This window comes from Leptosomus discolor, chromosome 22 (assembly GCF_034619465.1).
Source record: "Leptosomus discolor isolate bLepDis1 chromosome 22, bLepDis1.hap2, whole genome shotgun sequence".
Lineage (NCBI taxonomy): Eukaryota > Metazoa > Chordata > Aves > Leptosomiformes > Leptosomidae > Leptosomus > Leptosomus discolor.
In genome coordinates, this window is record NC_141412.1 from 2033872 (window position 1) to 2053341 (window position 19470).

The 19470-nt window shown below is 46.1% G+C and overlaps 2 protein-coding genes across 2 annotated transcripts; one reads left to right on the forward strand and one right to left on the reverse strand.

Moving 5' to 3' along the window:
• The first annotated feature begins 339 nt into the window (after positions 1-339).
• Positions 340-3909, forward strand: LOC147413946 (uncharacterized). Its single transcript, XM_086476942.1, has 4 exons — positions 340-514; positions 1979-2174; positions 2863-2921; positions 3520-3909. The coding sequence occupies exons 1-4, from the start codon at positions 352-354 to the stop codon at positions 3645-3647; spliced, it is 546 nt and encodes a 181-aa protein (XP_086333068.1). The 5' UTR covers positions 340-351; the 3' UTR covers positions 3648-3909.
• A 9156-nt stretch (positions 3910-13065) lies between these two features.
• Positions 13066-17784, reverse strand: PTS (6-pyruvoyltetrahydropterin synthase). The gene is made up of 6 exons (XM_086476933.1): positions 17711-17784; positions 16716-16795; positions 15262-15284; positions 14173-14229; positions 13782-13852; positions 13066-13252 (listed from the first exon to the last, which is right to left on the reverse strand). Exons 1-6 carry the CDS (start codon positions 17782-17784, stop codon positions 13111-13113), a joined length of 447 nt encoding a protein of 148 aa, XP_086333059.1. The 3' UTR covers positions 13066-13110.
• Between the last annotated feature and the right edge of the window lie 1686 nt (positions 17785-19470).

The window sequence follows — 19470 nt, forward strand, 5'->3', positions numbered from 1 at the left end:
CACACAATACAGTGTTCACCATGCAAAGCCAGCTCAAGGGAAATAGGCATACAGAGACTTGATTTCTGGTCTGTGGCTCCTCAGTGACATGTACCCTGTCCATTTTAATCCCTCTCAGCTGGTCACCTCTTTATTTTAATCAGTTCACTCAGAGGCTAAGCAGGTAGAAGGAAGTAATCTCTAAAAGCATAAGTGAAACCTCCCATTGGGGGTGTGTACATGTAAGCTGAATGGGGAGGAGGAAATATTTGCATTTACCTCATCAAAAATGGAGTATAAATAGGCTGGAAAGTGTGAGGCTTTCTCAGTTCCCAGGTGCAGGTGGGTGAAGCAGAGACATCAAAGTGGATCATGGCAATTTTTCTCTTCTTGGTGCAACTCCTCTCCATCGGGACACTAATTGTCCCAGCATATACACAGTCAGAAAGATGTACTTTGCTCCCGAAAGCAACTGCAAGCAATTTCACTGTAATCGTGACACCTGAGGCATACCAGGCAAACACAACCTACCTAGGTAAGCCATCTCTGTCTAGATCTCAGTGTTTTCACACTGCACAGAAATGCGTCTCCTCTGCCCTTAACCTAGCGGGTTTCCTGAGTCTTGTGGTATTCTTAGGTGTGTTTAAAATGTGTGAGGACTAACACTTTTTTTTTTTTTAATTTCAGGCAGGAAATAGGTAAACAGCACTAGCTGTTACTTCTTTGTTCCTATTTCATGTTCATGTCTATAGGGTCAGTCCCAAACTCTCTTTCCTTCCTTAGGGTGTTTTTTTCTCCCTTAATCTTTTTTGCCTAAACTTCCATAGAATGATTTGAATGCTTTTGAAAACAGGGGGAAGTTGTTCTGCGGCTTTGTTCCCTTTCCTTCTTCTTGAGAATTTGCCCTTCCCAGTGGCAATGGCTGCAAAGACAAAGGTGTAGAGGTTACTTTGGCGCTGACGGATATTCAGGGTCAATCAGACCAATCAGAAAATGGCTTTTAAAATTACAAAGAACGTAGCTGCAGAGTAAATGGCAGCCTGACCCTGTTTCCCAGATCTGACAATAGATCTCCCTTTGCCTTGAGGTTCAGTGAAACCAAAATGCTGAGAAAATAGTGGAGGAGAGATATCCTGATCCCTTCCTGCAAGGGGGGGAGGTAGTCTGCTGGTGTAAATTGGCACAAATTCCTTCAGATCTCACCCAAGGAGCATCCACTGCAGTTGGTTGGGTTTTTTAATAGAGAGGTATTTTGTTCACTTCTGTTATTTCCATTTTTGAGCACTGAATTCAAGTTTCTTGCTAGCTGCTGCCTCATATCAGCTCCTGTACCTTCTGACAGTCTTGGCAGCTTTCATTTGAAACAGTCCTGACCTGAAGGGTGCTAAGGGCCAAGATGGCCATGGCAGTACAGCATGCACACAGCGACCTGGGCTGGGAGGCACAGCTGGGGAGTTGCTTGTTCCTGGCAAGCAGATCCTCTTGCTTCATTTGCTTATTGTCCAACTTCCGCTTGCAACAAAAGCATGATACAGAGCAGCACTGTGCGGACTAGTCACAGCTGTGAAACAGCAACCCAGAGCAGAGACATGGCAAAGAACGGGTGGGGTCTGGCACACTCAGCTATGGGCTGAAGGGCAGAACTGACTGCCCAAAAGCTTGTTCCCTTTAGCTTTTCCACCCCTGCCATTTGCATGGGATCCAGGACAGATTTACTCGCAAGGAGACCTGGTTTCGCTTACAGATATGGTGACGGAGTTCCTCCCAGCCTATTCCCTAGCTGAGGAGGGGGCAGATAAGGGGGTTCTTCTTCCTGTGGTTGGGGGAGGACTACAGTACAGCACTTTCTCTTCACAGGCTTCTGGTGGACTTGTGTCACATAGAGAGAGCACTGTAAGAGCAAATACTTCCTTGGCTGAAAACCCCGAAGGCATTGAGTCTGGGTCTGTCTGTCTTACAGAACAGACAACTTACTTTGTCTAACTTGCTCTGTTTCCAGTTACAGTAAGTGACAAAAGCGAGACTGTGAGTGAATATTTACTGCAAGCCTTATCCCCACAAAATGTCTCCGTGGGAGAATGGAACGGAACAAACAAGGACAACTGCAACTCTATTGACACAGCAATATTAATTGCCCCTCAGAATGCAACAAACTGGACATCTCCAGACAGTAACATATCTTCTGTGGAAATAAGGTAAGACTATACTCCACCTTTGCGTATTCCGTTGGGACAGTGCTTGTCTGTGCAAACTCTTGGAAACACCCAGAATCAAAAGGCAACCTCTAGAGCAGGTTTAAAACAAACTTCTCCAGATTTTCTCTTGAAAATACCAAGGAATCATTTTCTGCACAGCCATACCTAGAGGTTACCCCACAGGCTGTTTTGTAGTTTAAAGACTTGCTCATATTAGTAGGGATGTCGCTTAGTTCTATGGAAATGAATGGATTGAACATCCCTCTTGTTTCCATTAACATAATGGCGATGCATCAGTGGGAAATATTTGCCAAAGGAAACCATAGCCATTAGCCTGATTGGCCTTATCTGCGGGAAGGAAGAACACAATAGTTCATGACAAGAGTGATTCTAATTACAAGGAGCAGATGGTCACAGTAAATTTCAACCCTATTGCAAGGCATTCCTTTCCCATCCAGAGAAGGGCACTAAAGCAGCCAAAGTGTAATGATAAAAACGGTGTTTCAGATGTTAAAAAAAAAAAGTGCAATATGGTTGGAGGGCAATATAAGTGAGCTCAGGATGACTTCATAGTTCCTGTCTCTTCATCTGCATTTAAGGTCCCCTTTATATCCCTACATGGGTCTATATGAGACACTCAGCTTCTCTTTTTTGAATTTGTTTTCCTCTCTCTTCCTTTCTTCTACAGGGCATATATCATCTTCACTGATAAATCCGCTGTGTTCAAGACTGTGACTCTGAACAAAGGTAAATAACCTTCAGTTGGGCAGTTCAAACAGCAGGTGAATGACATAACAAGCAAGGGCTTAATTTGCGCTCTGGTGTCTCAGGAGAGGGGAAAGATGGACTCAGTGCACCTCCAGCTGAAGAATATCTCATCTCTCCAATAGTCAGGAGACAAGGCAAAGACACTAGAGTGCTAGAGCTAGCTAGAGTTTTTTCAGGTTAAAATGTTGAACTTAAAGCCTTTTCAAGCTTTCTTTTTGCTTTAAGGGACATTAAACATCTACAAACAAGGATAGGCTTATTTATTTCTGCAGGTATTGGCACAGGCTTCATCCCACTGTTCACTCTGTCATGCAGATACAAAGTGGAAATTGTGGTTTTGCCATCACAGATAGTTTCTGTCACTCCAGAGAATCCCCTACCACTTGGGAGCCTCGAGTCTGTACTGATGATGCTCCATTGATGTCAGTGGATACATTCAGCCATCCCACTCCCCTACCATGGGTTTGACCCCTCATTTCTGAGAAATCACAGTTAAATGCAGCCTCTTGAAGTAGGTCTGTAGCTTAGCTGGTCCTCTCCACTTCTAATCAACCCTGGGGGTTTCCTTCCATTTCAGAATTGGAAACAACCACAGCACCACCAACCACCACCCCCAACTCTGTCTCCATGGTTCAGAGCAGCTCCTTCTTCATAGCTGTCATTCAGTTGCCACTGCTCCTTATCACAAGCAAACTGCTCTCCTAGAAGCCAGGAAAAGAAGATAATCCATCTGTGCCACACCTTTCCTCCTTGCTTGCAGGATGCATAGGAGGGCAGGCAGCTGATCTACTCAGGAAAACTGTTCACTTCTGTGTATTAGGATAACTGCACTTCTACATTAAATTATAACGTCTATTTGACCACAGAGCTGATTGTCCCCTCACTCCCCTCACCCAGGGCCAGCCATCTCAGCAAGATGAAATATTTTGTAGCAAGTCATAGATCACTCTCTTCTAGCTTTTCAGCTAGAAAAGCATAACATGGTCAAGAGCAGAGCCTGTCTAACAAAGGAACACTGCATGACTTAATTCGTTCCTCATCACCTGGGGTTCTGTGAAGCACAGAAAAAGCACGAAAATGATTGAGAGGGGAAAATGCCCTCTTTTATCAGGGTACCAGGATCTGCTGAGAAGCTCAAGGAGAGGTCTGCTTTTGGCTGTGCAGCCTGGGACCTGCCCTCACAGCGTGCATGTGTGCGTGTGTGTGTGCATGCGTGTGTGTGTGTGTGTGTGCACATGTGCCTCAGTGACAGTCTTGCACAGTTCCCAACAGTATTTCACCAAAACTGTCGGGAGAATTGAGACTGAGAGGGGAAATTATGGGTTTAGGATTCACATGCCTCAGCCAGTTTAAAACCTCCAGTGCAAGCACAAAGAAAACGAGTGTGCCACCAACCCTCCACCTGGGGAGGAGACCACCTCACCAGGACAAGCTGGAGATCCTGCTGGCAGGGCTTCCTCCATAAAGGGCCAGGTCTTGGGAATTTATGCTCCATATTGTTATTTGGTCCAGCATCACCTACATTTTGTTATTTCACTGGATGCCTTACAAAGTTTCTCTGGTTTTCTTCTGGCTTTCGGGAATGGCAGGGTGGGTATTTTTTATGCACTTTTTTTTAATCAACAGCTGATTTTGCTGTAGGGCAAGATTGTATGGGCCCCTGAATGTCTTGATTTTATTATTATTGTTTGTATTTTTATATGGATAGTGTTTATTTAGGAATTTTCAAACTTCTGAAAAGTCATTTTTTCTTAAACTGATCTAAATAAATTAAGAAATGAAAGTTGGCTCTTGTACCTAACATTATTTGCTGGATTCATCATGATGTGGAGGCAGGGTTGAAACACTTCTGAATACTGTGAAATATTCGGCTCTGACCCCACAGATGACCACACAAAGACACAAATAAGGGTGAGACCTATACACTGCAATCCTGTACGGGGTGAGCCAGAAGGATTTTTGGAGGATAGAGTCAGAAAGGCATCCCTGCCCCACAAATCCTCTTGCTGTTCAGAAGACTGAGCCCCAGATCATAACAGTATTTCAGTGGCCATGGATCAGAAATCTGGCTTTAACCTGGCCTTACTAGCCCAGAGTTTGTGATGTTCCTAGAATTAGCCCTTATTTCTGTTGAATAAATTCTAACTACAAGGCGATGAAAGGTTTACTTCGAAGCAGTGAGAGTCTGACAGTGGAGGAGCCTTCATATTCCTGAGCACTGAACACAGGGGATGGACACAACAGGAAAAAATTGTCCCTGATCATCTGTATTTCTCATTCAGGCATTCAGACATCAGGTGCGGTTTAAGCGGGACTTTTTTTTTCTTCCTACAGAATTGTCCGAAATATTAATAGCGAAAACTGGACAGTTGTGATTAATACCTGGCTCTTATTTGTTACAAACTGGGCCAACAAGCCTGTCTTGCTTCACAGATCTGCTTTTGTTAGACAAGTGTTTCAACAGATGTTCCATTATCCTCCTCTAACAGCACCAGACCCCCCTCCCAGGACCACCAGCACAACGACTGCTCCCCTGTGTCAATCCTTTGCCCTTTTCTTTTCTCTGCTCTTTTGGCATCCCATCCTCTCCAAATAGTGGTAGGGATGGGACAAAAGGACCTGTCCTCTCACTCCTGCCTTTCTCTGATAACATTACATATTTAAGTGAAACTCTCTACCATTTAAGTCAGCAAGTTAAACATGCAGTATAGCTGACGGGTTTTACCCGACCCTTGGCGCTCCACGGCCACAGGGTGAGCATGTACTACATGCCTGTATGTCCTGCTCTGGGCTGTGCTTTAGCTGGGCAGCCATTGACCATAGCAGACAGCAACAAGGGCAAAGAAAGGCCAGTCGTGGCCCTACCAAAGCCTTTCCGGGGCCTCAGCTCAAGGCCAAGGGATTATCTAGCCTTTAAAGTTTATGGGAATGACAGGAAGCTTTAAAAGAAAAGACAATTTGTCCATACATTTCATCATATGGGGAAATGCATTCCCCTCCCACACACAAAATTCAAAGGGAGGAAGGAGAAAGGACTCAAAGCTCTGTTATCTTTCATGCTTATCAGAAGAGCCATTAGGTCCTTCAGACACTGGAATGGGTTCTGTCCTTCTCATTAGGTATTGGTGTAAGGCCCAACTCAGAATAACATCTGAGGCGCAGCTCCAGTGCCCAGGGTCAGGGTCGGGCTGCCCCTAGACTCTGGTCCCAGCAGCAGACACACAGAGAGACACACATATACACAGACTCTCTCTCTCACGCTCTCTTCCTGATCCTCTGCACGCTTTCAGCCAGGAAGAAAAATAACAGAGAGTTGCAGTTTATTTGGAAATACTAAATACAACCACTGCATGATCTAATTCTCCACTTGGTTTGGGCATCTGATCCTTTCTTCAGCACTGTCCCGTTTCCTCAGTGCTTTGCAGAAGCCAGGGCAGATGCTGGCACAAAGACTGGCTGCCCGTACTCAGCCCTGCATGGAGGCAACAGTGCCCTGGTCTGCCCCCTGGGCCTCCTTTCTTCAGAGTCTCCTCTCCCAAAAAGCAGGCATGATAACGGATAGCCCTGTCTTCACTCCAGACATCTTCTCTAGAGTGTTTCGGTTTCTGTAGCTGTTCAGAGCTGATGCTGCCCATCAGCCCAAGCACTTGCCGGTGGGGCAACTCAGAGGCAGGGGTTCAAACCAAGACAGGTGCAATCTGCAATAGCTGTGCTCAGCTCTGTTTCAAGGAGGGAGGAATATGCAACGGCAAATTTGCCTACACCTATCCTTGGACCCAATGCAAGGTGACCCAACAGTGGTCTGTGACGTGACTCGAGAGATCAATCCCATTGTCCCCTTGAGCACAGGCTTCCTCCCTGCTAAGCCTAGTTTTGCTTTCAAGTGGGAGCACCTTACTCAATTCTGTTGTTTGTTCAAATTTTACCTATCTCAAAAATCCATGGTTTGCATCAAAGAAAAGATATTCCTCCCTTTCATACCTTTAGGCTTCTCAGTGCAAGTGTAAACTTTCACTTGTTTCATACTAATTTCCACATATTTTCCTGTTACCTGGTGGGTTGTAGAGTGATTGGTTTGTAAAGTCAGAAGTCCCAAGCACAATTTCACAGATGAAATTTTAACCACCTAGTGCCTGGAGTGATGCATTAATGGAATATTTCTGCAGAATTTAGTAGAAATAAATTTTTAGGGTCCAGCTATTAAAATTGGCATGTTTCACCAGCAGGGTAATTAGCAGAGATCTGAATATGCTGTATCTTCTGTTATTGCAGTGCACAACACACAATAAAACACTAATCAGTGCTGTAAACTACTGTTCAGTTTTAATCTCACTGTTGATACACCTATCTTGTAAGATTACAGCTCTTTGCCTTGGATAATACATACGAAATTCCTTTTAAATATCCTTGTGGCAACTCCAATTTACGATATTATCTGTGAGTGCAGCGCATTCAGAGCAATGCAGTTCACCTCCAGAGAGGTGAAAGGTTCCATAGCTGGCAGCAAATACAGACTGACAGTCTGATCCACAGCCTGAAACAAGCCTAGGACAAACACAATTCTTCTGTTCTTTTGTGTTGTGAAGCCGTCGGTTCTGTTTGCAGCACAGCATAGGGCCTTGCGCCGTGCATTTGGAACAATCTCTGGGAGCGCCTGCCAGCTGGAGGGTGTACAAAGTCAAGGACGCAGCATCTGACAGGCAGTTCACTGTCTACAAAGGCAGAGGAGTGGCTCCCAGGGCATATCAGATGAGCCCTGAAGCCCAATTCTGCAGGACACATCTATGAAATCTTGAGCAACCATGAGTAGGAATCTGTTGCTGGAAGTACTTAGCTTTAAAACATTGATTAATAATTAACAGAGTGATTACTGCAAATGAATAAAACTCCATTAAAAGTTTTCCCACCCTTCCACTGACTTCCCGTAGTTCCTGAACTTTTAATAGCTGTTGTGCTACCCCAGGTGAGGCACATTACCTCAAAAAGTCAGCAGAACAACCCCAACTTTTTGGACTACAGACTTCACTTCTCATTAACATGTCTTACCCTAGATATGGCAGGAGGCAGCGCATCACTCATGCTGGGAGCAACCCAACAATCAGGATTAAACATTATTTTCTTAATTTACATCACTCCAAAATCCCACTGCTGCCGAGCAAGACGTAGATTTAGCCCTGAGGCTCTTGTTGGCTGCACCCGTCCCTTTCTGGTGGAAATATGGCAATGCTTACTCTCTCAGCAGACCACTGGGGAGGGATAGAGATAACAGGAGAGAGTCAGGTGATACCTAAAAATCTGAAGCAGAAAAACTTGGCTCAGAGTTGCCTTGTCTTGGGACACACTGTTCAGTCCTTTGCCACACCCACAGACATTTCTGCATAACTTTAAGAGCAGCTGTTGAGTTTTCCAAACCAGTGCTTCCACAGTGTCTGAATACACAAATCCTACCCCTAGTACGGTAAAAGTCTGCTTTCCCTTCCCTCATAATGACTCTATTGTCCTTATGGCACTCACACCCACACCAATAAAAAGAGTGGGCAAATCACACAAACATCCGAGAATGCCCAAACCATGGCTTTGCCGTAAACCAGCTCCCCTTGTACGTATGTGGCATGATCACACCCTCCTTCCCACAGGGCCAGGCCTCAGTGAGGACACAGGAGAAACAATCCTCATTACAGGGGGAGAACCACAGAATGCGCCTTAATGCCCTCACTTGTTCTTTTCACTAGCACCACTTTCCCCATGGCCTTATGCTCTACTTCCAATTGGCCTCCCCACTGTACACATGGAGATTGCTGGTAAATAGAGCCAAGGATGGAGCAAACAGCCTAATGAGCTCTAAAGTACAATTTGATACATTACTGGATAGCTTAAATGATGACTGCCTGCAGGGGGAGGGAACTGTGTTTGGAGCCCCTAGGCTTCCCCTCCTCTCTCGCCTATGTCTCTGCAGACACCCACCCTAGGCAGAGCCCCTGGAAAATGAAGAATATGCGGAAACTGTTAACCAGAGACTCAGCCCTCCGGCTCTCAGCTGAGAGCTCTGGGTCAGACTGGGATGGGCCCTCTCTCTCCGCAGCTCAGCAGCTCTTACCGACAGCAGCTCCTTCTTTCCAAGCAGCCCACAGCTCTGTTCACTGTGACCTTCACAACCTTTTTGCAGAACAAAGCTGGGGGCTCCCTGTTGCTTCATTCAACCTCTCGGTCCCTCCCAAGGCACTGCCAGTCTTGGGCACCAAAGCCAGCAGAGGTCCTGTGAACACCCCCACAGCTTTCATTGCCTTCCAGGCACCATGCACATATACAAAGAAGCCATGCTACAGGGGCAAACTTCAATTCAGGAATTGTAAGATACTGCCAGTTGTCTGAACTCAAGAGGAATAGCTCCTGGTGGGGGCTCCATGTCCCACACATAGTCCCTCATCAGAAGCAATGCCTGGATTATTTATTAACTCGGCCATTGTTGGGTCTACAATGAACTATAAATAACAGCCTAGGGAGTGGCACGTAAGACAGAGTGGTAGAACTTGGCTCAGTCCTAGCTGCTGTTTTTCACTTTGCTGATCCTTTTGTAATCGTGTCACTTTTGCTCTGTGCTGTTTCATAATTTCAGACGTCATGGGAAAACAATCAATTCCCACTCCCCACACTGCAAAAGCTGGGGCTGAACACACATTCCTCCTGTGGTCACTGTGTTTCAAGTACAGAAAAGAGAATAAGATTTACTCTTCTTGCAGTGAGGCAGAATGGGAAAATGTTCCCCCAAAACAATTAATAAAAAAGAAGAGTTGCTGCTTTCCTTTGAAATCTGGGCAGCCTCAAACTTTGATTTGCTTCTAGTTGGCAGAACCAAATGGTCACATTACCTGAAGCACAACATGAGCGTAAGTGCGGCACAAGCAACCAACGTGACCAGCTTCCCCATTCACTGAGTCCCTGCCCTGGCACTACTCCTCTTCTATATAGCCTGATGATTTATCATTCCATGTGACAGGAAGGCAGAACCGGGTCTTCCCCCTCAGTCCCTACTAAACACAACACAGCACATTTCTGGTCTTGCTGTCATGATACTGCTATTTATATTCACGTGCACTAAAGCTGTAAGTCTTGCTCCTACAGTACCTCTCCTGGGATCAGCTTTGACCTTCTAATTGCTGTCTTGGACCCCACCATCACCTGAAGATCTCCTTCAAGAAATTTCATCACTCAGTAACTAAGTTACAGCGCAAAAATGCTTAATGTTTAATTATGTGAGTTAATTCTCTCCTTAAATAACCCTCCCTCGCTAACCTGTGAATTTGGAGGCTGATTTCTAGAGAGACTTCCCTACACGGAGCTCACGCATACCTGCAAAGATCAAGACTCCTCTAAGCAGGATAAGGGACAGAACGCACTGCAATTCCTTGGGACGCAGGCAATTACAATTCCAGCTCTGACAGTGCTGAGCCCCTTACCCAGTCAAGCAATTTACTTCCGTCTTCCCAGATCTGCTGCCATTTGAACTGGAGAGATCAGAATACAGGATATGAATACATCTCCAACATGCAACACAGCAATAAATATAAATGCCCAAGCTATTGTGGGACTTTGTCACAGCTACATTGCACTGCAGTAAAAGATCAGGAATTTGGGCTGGTTTTTCCTGGCCTAGCACCTGACTTCACGCTAATAATAGCAACGGGCTGTGCTATATAGATGTAACCATTTGTTTGCTTGTTTTTTGTCAACAATGACAACAGCTAAATTACTCTTCCGATAAGACACCACATGATATGTTTTAGTATCCATGGCTCACTGAAGAAACCAAACGCTTTGTGAATCATCACCATCAGCTATCATCCAGTATGATTTACATCATTGTGGCAAACTGGAATGACACATCACACTAGTGAACTACAGACCAGCAGGAGCATTCACATAAGCTGCAAAACCTCCCTGGCTAGAGCCCGCGCTGAAAAAAGCTGACTGGTTCCACATCTAGGGGGTGAAAAAGGGGGAGAAGGGGCAACGGTGTGTCAACAGTGTGTTCCCTTCATCTGATGCACTGAGCACTCTACTTGCGTGACACAAGAATGAACCCTCAGACTACTATTCACCAAAGCACTACCTTTAAGACGGGAAAAAAATCCAAACCAACACTGGAGCTCCTACGGTAGAGGTTTTGCTGTGCCAAAGAGGAAAGGCTGGAATATCCCTCATGTCCAGCCGTTTCTTACTATTCCCTTTTAGAAGCTCATCCAGAAAATTTGAGCAAAGATGGATCAAGGCAGGAAACAGCACCAAATTGTCATCATATAAAGCAGTCACAGTTCAAAAGAAATCAGTGAAGGTATTTTTTGGAACTGTAAAAACTACTTTCCAGCAGAACTGGTAGCTACAGAAGGATACCTTACCCTCAGCCTGTAGTAGAGTGTGGCCAAGGTTAACCATTAGGCAAGCTTCATTAAACCTTTTTAAATGCTGCTGTTTGCTACCACTATTCAGATGCATAATTTCCTTGTAAAGCAAGGGAATTACTACCCTGGATATCACTTTTTTAATTATATGCATTACGTTATTCTTCATGGCCATACCTAACTACTCTTCAGGACCTTGCTAATGTGATAAAGAGAATCACGCACAGTATCACCACTTCTGCCTCTGGACAGACAGGTTGATTTTACGGCTCTTAACCACAGGAACTGTACAGTAACTGTTCCCTAACTGGTTTTACATGCATTCCTTTTTCCAGCAGTTTGCTTTCACAGTATGCCTACAATTTCAGGATTCTTCAGAATAATTTGGTTAATGTTCATTTAAACTCATCTCACAGCCTCATCCTTTTGTAACAAACCTACGCTGAACAGCGTTGCATCTCCTGATCTGCAAGTGACAGCAGGAACCTGCAGCCCTGATGACTGATGCATACCAAGTGCTTTTTTTGTCTACAAGGCCTTCCCACCACGGGATTCCGATGATGAAAATACCAAGCAACTGTTGATAATGGCAGCAGGAATATAACCTGACTGCTTTCTCCAGAAAGATGAAAGTTTGATTCTGTTTCTACAGAACTCATAAAAACTTCCCTAAGAAAAACATGCTTGATCTGTCTGCTTGTGCCAACAAGCTTTCAGGGAGCTTCAGTGGATATGGACTCAAGGTATCACAGGTCCCCCCCTACTATTTCAGCTGTCCATGATCAGATGCAGAATGGAAAGTCTCCTGTAGGAGGGTCGACTCCTCAGCAAGGTGAGGATTATGTCTATATGCCTGTACTTGCCCTGAGCTGACATAGGGATACCACAGGGTATCAAAGAGGCAAGCACCTGCATTACAATGAGAAAGTCAGCCAGAATTTTCTAACATGAAAAGCATTCTCTTAGCAAAACTTCACAAGAGTGGCATCTTTGAGACTGATCTTTGAGCTGGATAACCAGTATCTAAGCTTATTCTCACCTACTTCCACTTTCACCCACGCATCAGGGCACTCTGACACCACTGGGTCTGCAATGTTCCAGCTTCGCAGTTTCCTCAGCTTCCCGTGCTGATTCTCAACAACATACTCTTCTCTTTAGCTCTGCAGTTTGGATTGGGGATTGCTTTGTAAACAACTATATGGCTCACTGTACCAGTTCCTTATACAGACAAAAGGCCTGCTAGCCACAGGAAGAAATGAGCCTGTAGCACAGGGAGAAAAAAAAAAAAAAAAAAAAAAAAAAAAAGAATAAAAAAGAGAATTGTGTAGTTTTCATTCTCAAGAATGTTTCTCTATGTGATCAAGAAGCAAAACAAACCCGAAGCCCGAGTTATTAAAAATCATAAATGAATCCAATCTTTAATTAGAGAAAAATCAAAGCCTTTCGTGACTGGACAGGACATACATTTTGCCAGCCCATCTCCTCTCTAGAAAGCTGCTTTATTTAACATAACATAGTTGTACATTTCACATCGGCTTAGTGGTTTTGGTTTGCAAAACAGGAATGTCTTGAGAAAAAGCAGATAAATCAACAAATTCTGAGAACCTGAATTGCTAGATTGCTGCAAGAATTCTTGTGAAACATCTGTATTTGTCCTTTTGTAATACATTACCAATGTCTAGGTATAGGAAATACAGTGAGCAGGGTTGAAGGAATCCACTGATCTGACTACGCAGCAGGGTTTCTGACCAATTGAGCTTAAGCTCATCTCACTTCTCAGAGATTGTTTCTTCTCCTTTATAAACAACAATGTTCTGGTCCGTTTCATACACTTTGACTTTATAAAGAGTTCCCATGGGCAGGAGCTTCTTGAGGTTTTCCCAGATGAATACTGCAACATTCTCTGTGGTGCTAAGAGTGAAACAGGAGCAGATTCAGAACTGACAGCAACAATATCCGAGGAAGCTGTACCCCGAATGGGCCAGGGGGGATGCTAAAGGCCACAGGGAGCCATGCAGGCAACTTTCACATGAGAACACCCTGAATGTAAGTGGGGCTTGAACCACTGCCAGCGAACATGGACAAAACGAGGTCTAATTAACAGGTCATATCTGTCACCCCAAGCTGTCCACAGAGCAGGCTCATGTGACAAATGCTAGTCTGTAAAAGGCTCCTCAGGTGTGAGCAAGTGGGGCCTCCCTTGGTACATGGGATGGCAGCTGCCCCAGTAGGCCTGCACCCAGCCCGGGACAGCGAGGCAGGCGGCATGGCAGCAGGACTGGAAGGCAGGCAGGGCACCCAGCACCTGACACGCACAGGGGTGCGTCACAGGTATGTTACATACACAGGTATCGAGGCTGCTCTTTCAGGTGTAGGACTAAGCCTTGAAGACTGTTCCTTGACCCTGCAACCAAAGCCACGAGTAGTCCCCATCACCCACCTCACAACCTCAGCAAAGTACGGCACATCCTTATCCAGATTTTTGTGGTCAAGTGGTTCCATGATCGCCTCCTGCAGAAACAAAACAGTGACAATCTTGTCCCGACTGGTTAGTGGACTTGAGGTTCAAATTACCATGCACATGGGACTGGAGCAAGGCAGCAGTATGTAAAAAAAGAATAAGAGCCATACATCCACCTGTTAACTTCCTAGCTGGAGACATGGTACTGCCTCACATCACAGTCCTAAAGTATTTTAGTCTTAAATCATTCCTTAATTTCTTCTTTATTTTGTACCATCATCAACTCACCATTTCTCCACCCTGGTACTAGACAAATTGCTAAGCTCCGACCAATTCTCCCAGGGGAAGAGTAGGAAAATAGTGCTATTACCTGCATATATTCTTTCAGGTCTGTCAGGTTTATAACCATTCCTGAGACTGGGTCAATCTGCAGGGAAAACAAACGGGAGATTAGTAGCCTAGCTACATGTCCTCATTACCAAGGCTGCCATGAGCCTGTACTAATCAGACTGTGAATATCTGTGCGCTCAGGACATCTGAGCCAGAAGGAAAATATCTTTCTACCTTCACACTCTGAATTCCAACTCTACCGCTCTCGTGATGTTCCCAAAGGCTAGATACAGCATACAAACAACTCCAGCGGTTCCAACTCTCTCATAAAAGCTGACACCAGGGAGGAAAAATTCACTGAAACACTCAGTCTTCAAGCAACAATCTAGCGTGACCATAAGCAGGAAAACAGGCATTAAACTGCTGGGCTGAACAACCAGGCACAAAACAAGAGGCCAGCCTGAGTGCAGGGCATCCTCCCATCTGGAGAACGAACAGCTCCAGAAACAATATCAGGTTTCGTAGTTCACAGCGTATTTGGGGAACACAGAAGGAAGAGGTTTTAAAATTTTAGTTTCAGATCTGAATAGAAACACCCTTTCCTATGAACTGGAAATCCTCAAAAAGTTGTTTGGAAAATGTCAAAACCAAAGTGCTATCTAAACAGCTCGCTCTGCAGCATACACAGAACAACGACAGGATGAAGGGTAAAAAACAACTGTAAAAGTAGAATTTCCTTTTACATTTGCAGCAAAATACCTTGATAAAACAGCAAATAGAATCAGTTACTGGAAGTGCCAAGCCTCCCTGTGGCTCAGTAGGCATCCAAAGGTGTCCCACAAATCTGGCCAGAGCCTATACATTCTGCAGTGAGGCTCTGGCAGACTAAGTTATGTGCCCAAAGGATGATTACAAACCTTAGACTTAAATATGGTCACCTGCAAATCCTTGTTAGAGGCAAGGCAAATAGGACAGCAATTACAGAAAATCTTCTTCTATAGCGATGCGTATAGAGTTTCCACAAATGCCCTGGGAAACCTAGCAGTTGAGCCAGAACTTCAGTACTGTGGAAGACGGGGAACCCTGCCATCCTAAGGAATGGAAAAAAAAAGAAGTCGATCACACTTACCTCTCCACGCACAGTGACTATAACTGCAAAAAAGAAAATATCGGGTCACGATGACACCATGAACCTAACAACAAAGTAGACTATTCACTGGGACAGACAACGCATTCATCGCTAATCCACAAGGACTGAGGACTGGGGCAGGCTTCCCAGCACTTAAAAGTGGGACTGTTTTTATAAAATGGGTATCCACTCCATAAAGAATAATGACTCAGAGTCACTCAGCTCACCAAAGAAGTCATTCTCCAAGGCCTGATGCCCAGAGACACACCACTATCCCTGAAATGACCCTCGCAGGCAGAGGTAAGACTAAATTACTTCTGAAGTACCTACTCCCTATGACAGCCTGTGCCCCGCACACTCAAGGTCAGAGTCTCTTTATTGGCAAAGTCTTCTGGACAATGCAGACACCCTAGGTGCCCACACAATCAACCAGACACCCGAGACCATGAGATGTGGGTCACCATATAAATCTTCTGACATAATGGAATACCAGAGAAGGAAAGTAAGTGATGAAGTGGCCACCAACTGTCTAGGAACCAGAAATACGACAAGGTGTCATTTCAACCCAGAAGTCCTTTCAACAAAGGACACAAACACTTGGAAACATCATCCTTATAAGCTCAGCATTCCTTCCCACTAACCCCAGGAGCTGAGAACAGAATCACAGCTCACTGGGGAACTCACAAAAATAGAAAGACAGTGATTTGAGCCTGGTTGTGATTCTCCTCTGGGGTGGAAAAGCCCTTTTGTGCTCTTTTTCTCTCTCTCTCTCTTCCCCGCCTCCCCAAGGAACAGTTTTAGAGGCATCCTCCTAGCCTTCCAGCAATTTTTTTTTTTTTTTACAGTGAGAATGTCCTTCTTATACAAGAAAGCAAGAACTGTTGTTCCTGTAAGTCAGCTTTAAAATGAGGGACAGATCTTCGGTCCAGCAATCTGTCAACCTGTCTTCCCCAGTAATGCTACTAGCTCTCTAGCAGAGGTTTCAGGGTACCTACAATACACAATGCTAAACAGTGACCCAGCCTAATAACTGGAGAGATCTGATTCTATGTGCAGAGTATAGATGGTAGGAGAAGAACTTGTGAAACCAACATTCAAATAAAGTTTACAGGCTGTTCAAATTGCATGTCTTTTGCTTAGAAAAATCTTCATTCAAAACACAATGATTTTGCAATTATAAACAACTAGATTTGATTCACAAAGCGACATTTTGAGATAAATATTTATTATCTACTTAACAGCTTGCAAATCCATGCCATGGTTCAACCCCCTTGCTGCTGACGATTCCTTCTAATTCTACAAAAAACCCCAAAACGGACACTAAAAGCCATACCAGACTGCTGAGACACATGACTGGCCCAGCTCTCCCACGGGTTACTCTGCATTCAAACCAGCCTGCTTGAGAGCAGCCTCTGTCCATCACTACATGGAAGTCACGGAAGTCAATTCCTTACCTTTATAGTTGTGTCCATGGCCATTTGGATTGTTGCATTTCCCAAACAGCTTCAGGTTTTCTTCATCACTCAGTGATTTACTGTGAGAAATACAGACATGGCATTTCACGATCCATTACAGATGTTCATGGCTTCACTTCAATTGCGATTGATTTCTAGCTCTTCCGTCTATTCACTCTCCCAAGTTTAACCCACTAGCTTTTACTACTCAGGGGGCACAAACAGAACCAGAAGTGTATTTGGACCATGAAAAAAATATCGTTGACAACGGGGGTTTTTTTGCTGTGGTTTTGTATTTATATATGTAGATTTCATAACAACTGCCTAATACCACTGCTCTATAAACACTCACAGCTGTTCACGTACCAATGCGGCAAAATCATTTGGGCTCCTAAGAGGAAGCGCTCGGAGCAAACTACGGATATTGTTATTTATTATTAACTAACAAAGCTTACGGAGCTTCTCCAAGAAGCACAGAGGACGCCCTCCCTCTCTGAATCTTTCCTTTGAAGAAATTCAAGTGCCTAATCTGAGGAGCGTTTCAGGTCAAGGCACTCTTCAGGAATATGTAAACTGTGAGGGAAAGGCGACAGATGAGGGGCACAGCGAGTTGCTCACAAACCGCAAGCGCAATGTGTCCCGCCTAAACCCAAAACCTGGGTTCTCGTTACGCCCAGCCAAGCACTGATGTCCACAATCCGGCCCGGCTACTCCAGGCTGCAGAAAATGGACCGAACCAAGGAGAACCGGGAAGCGCTCGACAGCCGGCGCGCACAGACGCAGCCCGGCTGAGCCGCGCCCCCGCTCCGCTCCGCTCCGCTCCGCTCCGCTCCGCAGAAGTCACTTGCGATGCGCTACCGCAAGCGCCCCGCAGCTCTGCGAAGCGCTCTGCGCCTTTCCACCGAGACGGCTCCCCGAGCCAGGCGGCGGCGGCGGCGGCGGAGAGAGCCGGGCTGCCCCGCGTCCCGGGGCCCGTCGCGCCGGGAGCCGCTCACCTGTGCAGCCGGTGGCAGGCGCTGAAGGAGACGGTGCGGGAAACGCGCGCCAGCCGGGCCGCGGGCGGCGCCATGGCAGGGCCGCGGCGGGCGGAACCTGCGCGGCGGCGCGGCCGGCTCCATCCGGGCCCCGGGGCGGAGCGGCGGCCCGGCAGCGCCGCCCGCGGCAGCCGGCGGGGGCTGAAGGCGCAGCGGGTGCCCCGGCACCCCGGTGCCAGCGGAGGCGCCCGCTTGTTCGCTCGGCCGCGGCGCTCGGCTCCTGGGACCGTTCCCCTCGGACGCTGCGGCGGGGTCTCCCTTCGGGCCGCCGCGGCGTGGTGGGCGCAGGAGCCTGCCCTCGCCTTGCGCAGCTGATGGCTGCTGCGCCCGCACTGCGCTCTTGTACGAGCCGCTGACAGAGAGAAAAGAAAGGCTGTTGAGAGCCACTGTGTCAGCCCTACCAAATGCTGAGCTGTGACAACGGACCATCGGTGTGATCCGCTGCAGCAAATGCTTTCCTACACCAGCTGTTCACTGGCTCGCTTTGCACTAGATCGCTGAGTGAGGCAGAAATCTGGGAGCTCTCTGAGAACAGCGGTCAAAATCATGGGAATCACCATAAGGATGCGAAGCAGCTGTTAAAACATTTCTACGTGGGCTTCCAGGAGAGGGAAGGATCAGCTCTGAAGGATGGGATGTGAGACTGAAAAACATGCATTGCATTTTCTAGTTCAAATCGCTGTTGTTCACCTGTGTCCAAGTGGGCTTGGTACGGTGGGACAGGGAGAAGTGATGCTGTTGAGTACCGATGAGCTAACCTTTCAGCTTAGTCCCAATTCTGTTTTAGAGAACATACACAAAAACTACCTTGGACCACATGAAAGCCCCTCATTGGTGTTAGCTAGGCTGCTGGGCTGGTGAAAGTGAGGCCCAGGAACAGAATAAGTCAAGGTGGGCACCGAGAAAAGTGCATCAGTGAAGCAACACAAGCTCAAGCAGCAGAGTAGCTTTCTGCAGCGTGGGACTGGGTTTTTTTACAGAACCGGACCAGAGACACGAGATTTGTGCATCCTGCCTTTTGTTTTTTCATTGACACTCCTCTTTCAAGGCGTTTCATGCTCTCCTGCATCTTGTAGAGGTGGTGTTAGCAATGATTTGGCCTGCGGGCCAACAGTTTGACTTGCTTGTCTTTCTTACATTGTGACAATTGCAAGAAGGGTGTTTATAAATGCATCGATGCACAGGGGTGGGCCTGCCAAAGGAAAGCTGGCAGGCTGTGAATGCACTCGTAAGGTGTTTACAGCAATCCAAAGAGAAGCAGTTTGCAAATCAATACTCACCTGAAGGGACTGAGAAAACTTCCTAGATCTAATTCCTACCCACCTAAAGTAACTGAGCTCTGTCCATTCCACAGCACTGTGGTGTCTGAGGAGCTATTATGTGCCTAATTTGAGATGCTTTAGATAAACTAACTGTACACAGCAGTCCTTCCCTGCACCAGTCACAGGAAGAGGCTGCTAGGCCTGTTGATTCCCTTTCTATCCTGGCAAACTAATTTGACCTCCAGGACAGCTATAACCTGACAGACTTGAACAAGTGCACTTTGGTAATAACATCCATGGAGTTCAAGCAGAGGAATACGTAAAGTGTGGTGATTTTCAGAAAGATTTGGGAGAAGGGGTAGGACCTGGATTTCTCACTGCTGCAAGGGGTTGAATGGAGGTAACTGCATCACCATATTCCCTTAATTCCCCGAAATTCTTGGTGCCCCAGGGATTATA

Bases quoted from the DNA above. Each gene is read 5' to 3' on its own strand.
- LOC147413946 (XM_086476942.1), top strand. From the start codon at position 352: ATGGCAATTTTTCTCTTCTTGGTGCAACTCCTCTCCATCGGGACACTA. The intron at 515-1,978 runs GTAAGCCATCTC...CTCTGTTTCCAG, and splicing joins GGCAAACACAACCTACCTAG to TTACAGTAAGTGACAAAAGC. The intron at 2,922-3,519 runs GTAAATAACCTT...CTTCCATTTCAG, and splicing joins GACTGTGACTCTGAACAAAG to AATTGGAAACAACCACAGCA.
- PTS (XM_086476933.1), bottom strand. From the start codon at position 17,784: ATGGCGCCGCCCGCGGCCCGGCTGGCGCGCGTTTCCCGCACCGTCTCC. The intron at 16,796-17,710 runs GTGAGCGGCTCC...TATTTCTCACAG, and splicing joins GCCTGCCACCGGCTGCACAG to TAAATCACTGAGTGATGAAG. The intron at 13,853-14,172 runs GTAATAGCACTA...TTGTTTCTGCAG, and splicing joins ACCTGAAAGAATATATGCAG to GAGGCGATCATGGAACCACT.